The sequence below is a fragment of the Balaenoptera musculus genome, chromosome 16 (genome assembly GCF_009873245.2).
Source record: "Balaenoptera musculus isolate JJ_BM4_2016_0621 chromosome 16, mBalMus1.pri.v3, whole genome shotgun sequence".
Taxonomy (NCBI): Eukaryota; Metazoa; Chordata; class Mammalia; order Artiodactyla; family Balaenopteridae; genus Balaenoptera; species Balaenoptera musculus.
In genome coordinates this window covers 65,253,164-65,263,726 of record NC_045800.1, presented here as the reverse complement: position 1 = coordinate 65,263,726, position 10,563 = coordinate 65,253,164, and the positions used below count along the sequence as shown (strand labels likewise).

At 46.8% G+C, this 10,563-nt stretch overlaps 1 protein-coding gene across 2 annotated transcripts in view; it reads left to right on the top strand.

Annotated features, from left to right (window-relative positions):
• Positions 1-626: 626 nt before the first annotated feature.
• Positions 627-10,563, top strand: part of STOX1 (storkhead box 1) — a 58,087-nt gene continuing 48,150 nt past the window's right edge. For both annotated transcript variants that reach the window (XM_036827723.1, XM_036827725.1), the window contains exon 1: positions 627-1,010. In XM_036827723.1, coding sequence (XP_036683618.1) covers positions 701-1,010 — 310 coding nt within the window. In that variant the 5' untranslated portion in view covers positions 627-700. The remainder of the gene's footprint in view (positions 1,011-10,563) is intronic.

Genomic DNA, 10,563 nt, shown 5'->3' with positions numbered 1-10,563 from the left:
ACCTCGGAAGGTCATGAAAAAGGTCCTTAGAATTGAGTCCCAACTCCTGATTTTACAAGACAGTAAACTGAGGCCAGAGAGGGAAAGAAACTTATGCAAACTGATTAGCAGACGGAGACTCAAACCTGGGTCTCCTGCTCCCGACCCGAGCGAGTCTGCCCCTCGTGGCCTCTCTCCCTGGGGGCGATCCCAAGGCCAGGGCGACGGCGGCCATCCTGGTCCTCCCAGCTCTGAGGAACCCTGGCCGTACCGTTCGCGCCGCAGTTGGAGGCGGCTCGGCTCCCCGGGGACTGCGGGGCTACCCTAAGGCTTGGAAAAGCCCCAGCGAGCGCCCATCGGGGGAAGAGGAGCTCCGGACTGCCGGGGAGCAGAGAAGTGAAGGGAGTCGCCCGGGGTGGGAGTTTGTGGACTGGGTGGGCAGAGACCTGGCTGGGGTGTGGAGAATGACCTGGGAACTTAGCGCCTGGAAACCCCTGTTGGGCGCCTGCGGGGGGGGGAAGCGGTTGCCGTCCCAGCCTGCGAGTCCCGCCCCTCCCCCGACCTGGCGCGTACATCGGCCCCGCCCCCTGGAGTCCCGTTCTCCCGGCAGCCGGCGCCGAGCACAGTAAGCTGATCCCTCCCGCTGGCGGCAGCCACCGGTGCAGCGCGGTTGCCGAGCCCGGCGATGCGTTAGGCTGCGGGCCTTGGCCGCCGAGGCAGCATGGCCCGGCCCGTGCAACTGGCGCCGGGCTCCTTGGCGCTCGTGCTCTGCAGGCTGGAGGCGCAGGAGGCGGCGGGGGGCGCTGAGGAGCCGGGCGGGCGTGCAGTGTTTCGCGCCTTCTGCCGCGCCAACGCACGCTGCTTCTGGAACTCGCGGCTGGCGCGCGCCGCCTCGCGGCTGGCCTTCCAGGGCTGGTTGCGGCGCGGGGTGCTGCTGGTGCACGCGCCTCCGGCCAGCCTGCAGGTGCTGCGCGACGCTTGGTGCCGTCGGGCGCTGCGCCCGCCGCGCGGTTTCCGCATCCGGGCGGTGGGTGAGTGCGGGGCCCAGAGGGGAGGGCGCTCCGCGCGAGCTGCGGGACCGAGCCCAGGCCACCGGGTTGCGTGCGCCCGAGGCTCAACGCTGAGGAGCGGGAGGTGGCGGTGGGGGCCGAGGGGTTGGGAGGACAGACTGAGTGGCTGGAGGAGGGCCGTCCTCCTCAGACTTTCCCTCTTGCTGGCACACAGGAGCTTCGGCCTCTGAGATATGCCTGGGCGCTGCCCTGAGCCGACTCCAGTGTGACTCCATTCCTCAACTCTTGCAGCCAGTGGAGTGCACAGGGTCCTGGTCGAAGGAACTTTCTACTTGCAAAAGTGATGCTCTAGGGAGAGAGGTTTTGGGCCCGGGGAGCCAGAGTTGTGGTCAGGAGACAGGGGCTCTGTCTCGGCTCCACGGGGGGTGCTTAGGAAGAGTGCACCAGGGGCTGGCCAGATTCTACCGATTGTGAACTGGCTTTTTAAAATAATTAATTAATTAATTAATTAATTTTTGGCTGCGTTGGGTCTTCATTGCTGCGTGCAGGCTTTCTGTAGTTGTGGCGAGCGGGGCCTACTCTTCGTTGTGGTTGCGCGGATTTCTCATTGCGGTGGCTTCGCGTTGCGGAGCACAGGCTCTAGGCGCGCAGCCTTCAGTAGTTGTGGCACACGGGCTTAGTTCCTCAGCAGCATGTGGGATCTTCCCAGACCAGCCCGAACCCATGTCCCCTGCATTGGCAGGCAGTTCTCAACCACTGCGCCACCCGGGAAGTCCATTTGTTTGTTTCAAATTACAGACTGGGAGCGCACTACAGGCTGTGGTTTTCATGCCCTGCTGTACTGTATGCTGTGGTGGTCTTGGATCAGGGCCTAGCGGAAGGTTTGGGGTTGTTAACTGCTAGGGAAGAAGTAATAACAAATGGCGCTGTGGACACATCCCATCCCATTACCTAAATAGAGAGAATTCCTCCTTTCCAGTCTTTTCAGAGAGCCCATTTGTTAGGAGACAGACAGCAGCTTTTTGCTTGTATAAAATAGCTTCTCATTTGAGAACTTAAACCACTGCACCGCCGAGTGGTCTCTGTTACCTACTAAACTCAGGTGGGTGTCAGCTCCTTGTCACAGGCTGGTTCTGTCTGCATTTAGTGGGGTTGTGAGGACCATTTGATGGTGTGCTGTTGACAAGTCACCAGTTGTTCCAGCCCAAAATTTTGACTCCTACCAAGCAACCCCACTCTGTCTCAGTCCATAAATCATCCTAGGAGGAGGAGGAGAAGGAACAGCAAATAGAAAACATTTGTTTTAGTCCCCAGGTGTAAAGCAGCAGGGTCACATGAGGCACTTGATGCTGTGTATCATCTAGTCAGAGATGATGTCTCCACATCCCAGGCCAGTGAGGTTAATTAAACCTTGGCTTCTCACCTCCATGCATCCAGTTCTGTGTGGTACCTCTGCCCCCGACCCCCACTTTTCTTCCCTTAAGCGCAAAAAAGAGCTCAGTTGCAAAGCCACATACACACATTTCATTTCCTTTTATTTGCAGGAGTGAGTGAAGAAAATAGGTTTCTGGCATTGACAGCAGTGAGCCAAGTAGCCAAGCCAAAATTCTTAAAGGGGAAGGGGTCTTTCAGACAGACTGGATGAAAAACTCTTTTCAGTTCTGTGTCCTCGGGTTTTTCTGGTTTGAATTAGTGGTTGCATTCTCTGGTTCCCCCACCCCCTTTCAAAGGGTGAGCATAGAGTACATTGCAGAGAGGGAGTGGATGGAGTTGGGGTCTGGATCTGAGGGTGAAATAGAGAGGGCCTGTGCTAAGCCAGAGGCAGCCGTGATGCCGCTACCTGGGGTCCAGCCAGCAGTGGTGAATGCTGGTTCCTGGGTTGGCCCTGTGTTCTGCCATCTGAAAGATGCAGTGGACAAAGTGAACGTATTAACAAGTACTCTGATTCTCCACCCACTAGGTAGTGCTGCCTCATTGCGCAATTCAGGATGTGATGAACACTGTGGTCTGTGGAGTGTGCAATACAGTGGTCTTTACACTGGCTCATCTCCCCTGATGTGGGGCTCTTGGCAGGAATGATTTTGAGGTTTTTAACAGAGTCCTGATAAGAATTTGGACATTGAGCTGTAATTTGTACAAAACCAGCCATTAGGACATTTTGAGGAGCAAAACGGGGAAATATCTTATTTGATGCTCGTCAGTGGATGCACATGGGGAGGGAGGTTTGTTTTGAATAGAGTTGCTAATTACTACTCTAACTTGGGGGGTCCTTGGGTCAGATCAAAGGAGAGGAGGCATCAATGCAGCTCTTGGGCCATCTTAAGAGTCCCAGAAGGTGGTGAAGGCAGGAGGAGCTGACTTCTCCCAAAGAAACTGGAAGTTTAAGTCTGCTTGCTTTCCCAAATCTGGCATCACTGGCTTCCAGAGGCTAAAATGGGCTTCCAGGAAGGCAAGGAAGAGCAGCTGAGAACTATTGCAGGTTCTCATTCCACTCTTGCTGTTACTTTGTGGGAAAGAGCGAAATTCTAGAAAAAGACAAAAGAATCAATTTGGTCAGATCAATTTGGTCTCTTTGCTATAGATTTTTTTGTTGTTTTGTTTTTTAAGACTCACATACTCCTACATAAGAGCATTTGGGTGTAGGGAATGTTGCTTATCAGCTCAGAGAGAATGCAGGGAGGGGAGGTGGGGTGGTCATCAGCTTTATAAACCCACTGTGCTCCACGGGTCCTTCTCCTGGGCTTCTGGACCTGGGGCTCATGGAGGCCTCATAAGATATGAGGAAGGAGCGCCATGACCAAGCAGACAGGAGCATCCTGAGCCCCAGGGACAGACCTGAATTTAAGGTCTGCAGGACTTTGTTTTCTCCATGTTTTGTGCCTCTTCTTTCCCTCTTCACTTTCCCTACCTCAACTTTACTCTGATGAGAAAAATAGTTTCCAGGCTGACAGCATTCCCCTAAAAAGGGGACAAAGGATCTTTAGCAGGATAACCAGGAGCTAACTCTTCTTTTGTGCTCTAGTCCTCAAGTGTTTTCTGTTTCTCTTTTTTTTTTTTTTCTGTTTCTCTCTTTTTTTTTTTAAATTAGCAAATGACCTTAACAAATGAAAGGGTTGAGCTCTGGAAGCTGGAGGGAGTCCTCTGCTTCCCACGCTGAGCCACTGCAGGTGGTACAGGTGGGGGACACCTGTGTTTGTTTGGGTGAATCAGTTCTTGCTAGAGGACCACACCCACTGGGGAGTTGAAAGGTTAACGATGGCCTCCTGGGGTAAGGGAGGGATGGCTACTTGGCCAAAGTAGTTTGTTCCTCAAAATTTATAGCTGAGGTATCCCTACTCTTTTAGATGAAAGGCCCTGTGTGGCCTTTCATCTTTTTTCACTGAAAGAAAATAAAAATAAAAATGCCTGTGGGGAGTTCCCTGGTGGCCTAGTGGTTACGATTCTGGGCTTTCACTGCCGTGGCCTGGGTTCAGTCCCGGGTCGAGGAACGGAGATCCTGCAAGCCATACAGCAGGGCCAAAAAAAGAAAAAAGAAAAAAGCCTGTGGCTTTTTCAAAATACTTGCTTCATGAATGTATTCATATGCTAGGTACTGTTCTAGTTTTTTTCTATGTTTTAATGTATCTTTCAATTAGAGTTGCATGTGTTCTCGGAGAAAACGGAGTCAGCCTGTTTATTTCATATTCAGTTCAAGAGGGGATAGTTGAGGGGCTTCCCTCGCCATCCAGTGGTTAAGAGTCCGTGCTCTCACTGCATGGGGCACGGGTTTGATCCCTGGTCAGGGAACTAAGATCCCACATGCCACACGGTGCTGCAAAAGCAAAAACAAAAACAAAAACAAGTGCCCAGGAAGAGTAGAGGCCAATCACTCTTTTACACTAGGTATAAATTTTAGAATCTACTCTGGGATCTTGTTTGGGAGAAGAACAGCCCAAGGGTACCTGGTGCCTGATGGTACAAGAGTTGGGCAAAGGACTTATCCTTATCTGATTTGCGGAGTGTCCAGGGGGAGTGTGTAGAGATGCTGAGGAGAGGGAATGGTCCAACTCCTATTCTTCCTTGTTTCTGAAGTCCTATCATGAATTGGCAGTAGAGCATTCTGTTGGGTTTAGTAGCTAATGGAATTTTTAAAGTGAAATTTGCGTTTAGTGAAATGCACAAATCATAAGTGTAGCATTTTATGCATTTTTCAAGTAATATACATGAGTGTAGCCCAAGTTTCCAGCAGGATTTAGAACATTACCATTACCCTAGAAAGTTCCCTCTTGCCCCTTCCCAGTCAGCTCTTCCCCCACCCTCAGAAGTAACCACTCTTCTGATTTTTTAAACCATAAATTAATTTTGCTTGTTCAAGAGCTTCAAGTAAATGGAATCATATACTATGTACTCTTTTGTGTGAGGATTCTTTCACTCAGCTTCATGTTTCTGAGATTCATCTCTGTTGCATTACTAATTTGTTCCTTTTTATTGCTGAGTAGAATTCCATTCTATTAATATACCACCGTTTATTCATTTACCCTTAGATGAACTCCTGGGATGTTTCCAGTATGGCTGTTATGAAAAAGCTTTTATGAATATTTGTGTACACATTTTTTAAGCTTTTATTTCTTTTGGGTCCTTACTTAGGAGAAGAATTGCTGACTCACTGAGTAGGTTATGTTTAGTTTTATGACACCTCTTTCCAAAGTGGTTGTACCATTTTACACTCCTACCCATGAAATGAGACATTTTGGTTGCTCCACATCTTTGTCAACACTTGATGTTGTCAGTCTTTCTAATTTTGGCTATTCTGGGGGTTTATAGTGGTATCTTATAGTTTTAATTTGCACGCCCCAAAGATTTTCTCCTGTGTTTTCTTCTAGAAGTTTTATAGTTTTATGGTTTTACATTTAGGTCTATGATCCATTCGAGTTATTTGTGTGAATGGTATCAATTGTAGTTTGAAGTTTTTGGGGTTTTTTTTGTCATATGGATGTCCAATTGTTCATGACAATTTGTTGAAAAGACTAGCCTTTCCCATTGAATTCCCTTTGTAATTTTGTTGAAAATCAATTTACTATATATGTGAGGGTCTATTTCCATTCATCTTGAGTCTATCCTTTCACCCAATACTGTACTTACTGTACTTTTTAGTAAGACTTGAAATCAGATATTGTGAGTCCTCCAACTTTGTTCTTCCTCAAAATTGTTTTGGCTACTCTAGGTTCTTTGTTTTTCCACATAAATTTTGGAATCAGCTTGTCAATTTCTAAAAAAAAAAAATACAGCTGAGATTTTCATTGGGATTGTATTGAAACAATAGGTCAATTTGAAGTTAGATGAGAAATTCATCCTGGTTTTCCCCAAACTGCCCTGGTTTTAGAAATGATATTCTTACATCTTGGGAACCCCCTCAATCCCAGGCAGACTGGGATGATTGGTCACCCTTATTTGGGGAGAATTGACATCTTAACAATTCATGAACATGGTATAACTCTGCTTGAGTGTTCTTAATTTCTCTTGGCAATGGTTTGTACTTCTAAGTGTACAGGTCTTGAATATATAGTTTATTTATTTATTTATTTATTTATTTATTTATTTATGGCTGCATTGGGTCTCCTTTGCTGCGTGCGGGCTTTCTCTAGTTGCGGCGAGTGGGGGCTACTCTTCATTGTGGTGCACAGTCTTCTCATTGCAGTGGCTTCTCTTGTTGCGGAGCACGGGCTCTAGGCACATGGGCTTCAGTAGTTGTGGCATGTGGGCTCAGTAGTTGTGGCACACGGACTTAGTTGCTCCATGGCATGTGGGATCTTCCCGGACCAGGGCTTGAACCCACGTCCCCTGCACTGGCAGGAGGATTCTTAACCACTGCGCCACCAGAGAAGTCCCTTGAATATATTTTAAAATGTATGTTCCTAAGAATGTTTTTGGATGCTATTATATATAGAATTACTTTAAAATAAACTTTTTATTTTGGAATTATTCTATTCTATTCTATTCTATTCTATTCTATTCTATTCTATTCTACTCTATTCTACCCTACCCTACCCTACCCTACCCTACCCATTGTATGCCACAAGGCATGTGGGATCTTAGTTTCCTGACCAGGGATCCAACCTGTGCCCCCTGCATTGGGAGCACAGAGTCTTAGCCACTGGACCACGAGGGAAGTCCCTGGAATAATTTTATATTTACAGAAAAATTGCAAAGATAGTACAGAGTTTTATATTCATCACCCAGTTTCCCATAATGTTTTTTACCTTACCTTTTAATTCACATATAAAATTAACCATTTTAAGGTATACAATTCATTGGGTTTTAGTATATTCAGAATGTTGTGCAATCATCCCCATTATCTAATTCCAGAACATTTTCATTACCCCCAAAAGAAACACTGTACCCACTAGCAATTTCTCCCCATTCTCCCCTCCCCTGAGCCCCTGCCAACCACGAATCTACCTTCTGTCTTTATGAGTTTGCCTATTCTGGACATTTCATGTAAATGGAGTCACATGCATGTAAATGTGGTCTTTTGTATCTGGTATATTTCACTTAGCATAATGTTTTCAAGGTTCATTTATGTTGTATCATATGTACTTCATGCATTTTTATGGCTGAATAATATTCCATTGTATGGATATAGCACGTTTTGCTTATCTGTTCATCAGTGGATGGTTATTTGGGTTGGTTCCACTTTTTGGCCACTATGAATAATGCTGCTATGAACATATGCTGCAAGTCTGTGTGTGGACATATATTTTTATTCTTGGGTAGATCCCATTTGGTTTTTTTTTTTTTTTTTGGTTATTTTTTAATAATTTGTTTCTCTGATGAGATTTCCAATTTGTTCATTACAAGTATGTTTTCTTTTTAAAATCTTTCAGCATAGTTATACCAGCTTCTACAAAAATCCTTGTCATTCTAACATCTCAGTCATCTCAGGGTCGGTCTCATTGGTTGCCTTTTCTTTTGAATGGGTCGCATTTTCCTGTTTCTGTGTTGCTTAGTACTGTGGATTGTATCTCTGACATTATGAGTGATGTGTTGTAGAGACTCTGCATTGTTATGTTCCTCTGTAGAGTTTGATTTTTTTCTTTATCAGGCAGTTAATGCGGCTGGGCTCAAATCTCTGAACTCTATTTCCCCTGTAGTAGATGGCAGCTAAAATCTCTTAAAGTAGGCTGGTTGTGCCCTCTGCATGCATAGTTCATAGTTCAGCCATAGAGTCAGACTGAGTTTATATGCAGACTTTGGGGTTCCACCTCCTTGGCTCAGTCCTTCCCAGCATCACTTTCTTGCTGTTGTAGCTGCTCCAAAGTGGCCTTAGATTCTTTAAGCCAGTAAGACTGGCTTTTGGGTTTCTACCAAAGTTTTAGCCTCCTGGTCTGGCTCCTAATGGAGCCTGCCTTTAGGTGAGGAGCTATAAAAAGAAATGGGAAACTTATCCATTGCCATTTCCTTCCAAGAGGACCACCCCTCCAGTTTCTACCTGATTTTGTTTGCTTTTCAGTACCTTCAGATAAAACCTTTTATATTTTGTCCAAAGGTTATGGTTGTTATTTTCAAGAGGGTTGGTCTAGTAACATCTTGTCCACTGTTATTAGAAACAAAACCTTATTAATGAATGTTTTTAGGTCCTGTCTTTTCCTCTTTTAAAATGTCATGACCATGGGACTTCCCTGTTGGTGCAGTGGTTAAGAATCTGCCTGCCAATGCAGGGGACACGGGTTCAATCCCTGGTCCGGGAAGATCCCACATGCTGCGGAGCAGCTAAGCCCATGCACCACCACTACTGAGCCTGTGCTCTAGAGCCCGCGAGCCACAACTACTGAGCCCGCATGCCACAACTACTGAAGCCCGTGCGCCTAGAGCCCGTGCTCCGCAACAGGAGAAGCCACCGCAATGAGAAGCCCACGCACCATAACGAAGAGTAGCCCCTGCTCGCTGCAACTAGAGAAAGCTTGTGCACAGCAGTGAAGACCCAATGCAGCCAAAAATAAATAATAAAAAATAATTTTAAAAAAAATGTCATGACCATAAAGAAACTAATGGTCATGACAAGATCATTTAGCCAGTCACTAAAACAAATGCCTCCATCTGTTCCTTCTCCCAGACAGACCTTGGTATTTTTCCAAGTCTTTTCTAGCTTGATTATACCTTTTCTCCTGTTTGGTGGTAAGTGGAATAACTCTGCCCATTTTGCAGACAGGAAATGGAATCAAAGCTGTGATGTGGGTGGTGTTGCTTGGGTTTCTTGTCTTCCTCTCTGTTCACCACCAGTTCTCCCAGGGTTCCTGTGGAAGCTCTGATATTTTTCACCAGCCAGAGCCACAGCACTCACTCTCCCCCTGAGGCTATCAGATTCCCACCAGGCCTTTGGTCTACTCCAAGGTCTGGGAAATGGCAGAAACAGCTGCTCTGACCATGCCCCTGCTCTCACCTCCCTCCTTCCTACCCAGGATCTTTCCAGCCATGTTTTTCTGGCTTTGTTCTGCCAGATGTTGCCTTTTACCTTATTCTGCACAGGGGCAGCTGAAGGATTCAGTCTAAAATAGCCAAAGGGCTCACAACAGGGTGTCTTGCAGGCATATTCTTGTTATCAAGCTGGATGATCTGTATGTAGCATCTGGGTAGTTAATGAGTGTCGTTGGCTTCATGTTTTGATTTGGCAGCTGGTGCATGAGAGACGACACCTCTAGTTGCTGCCATGTAGCGTCGAGGTCCAGTGGGATGAAAAGCGCCATCAACCTGAAAATCAGCTTGGAGTCCTCTTCCCTCTCCCTCATCCCCAGCCAGTAGGTCACCAAGTTCTACGAGGCTTAACTCCTCAGTTTTCCTGTTTCTCTCAAACCCACCCCTTTCTCTCCATTTCCACTGCTAGGCCTTTGTCCAACCAAGATCTCACCATTTCCTACCTGAATTATGGCTCCAGCTTCCTCCCTCTGTGTGGTGCCACTTCCTGTCTTGCCCTGTATACTCCAGTTCATTCGCCATCCTACAGGCAGACAGACTCACAGCATCTAAAATGCAGATCTGATTCTGCTCTTCATCTGCTCGAATCCCTTCTGCTTCTCCCCTTATCTTCTCAGGAAAAGTCCAGAGCCCTTAACATGCACTGCAGGGCTCTCTAATCCAAGTCCAGCTTGAGCTTCCCCTTTATCCCCACCTTCTGAGACTTGCCTGTCTTCCTATATCAGTTAGGGATCAATGAGAGAAACAGAACCAGTGTGAGATATATATTGAGAGATTTATTACAAGGAATTGGCTTTGCATGATTGTGAGGGCTGGCAAGGCAAGTCCCAAATCTGTAGGTCTGGCCATCAGGAGGGGCAGGCTGGAACTCACAGGCACAAGCCAAGGCTGCTGGGCATACGTGGAGTTTCTTCTTTTGGGGAGCCTCAGTTCTGCTCTTAAGCCCTTTCAACTGATGGAAGCGTAGATTAAATCTCTCTTATTTAAGTTAATTGATTATAGCCTTTAATCACATCTATAAAATAGCTTTACAGCAAAGCCTGGGTTAGCATTTGATTGAATAACGGGAGCTGTAGCTTAGCCAGGCTGACATATAAGACTGACCATCACACCTCCCTTCAGC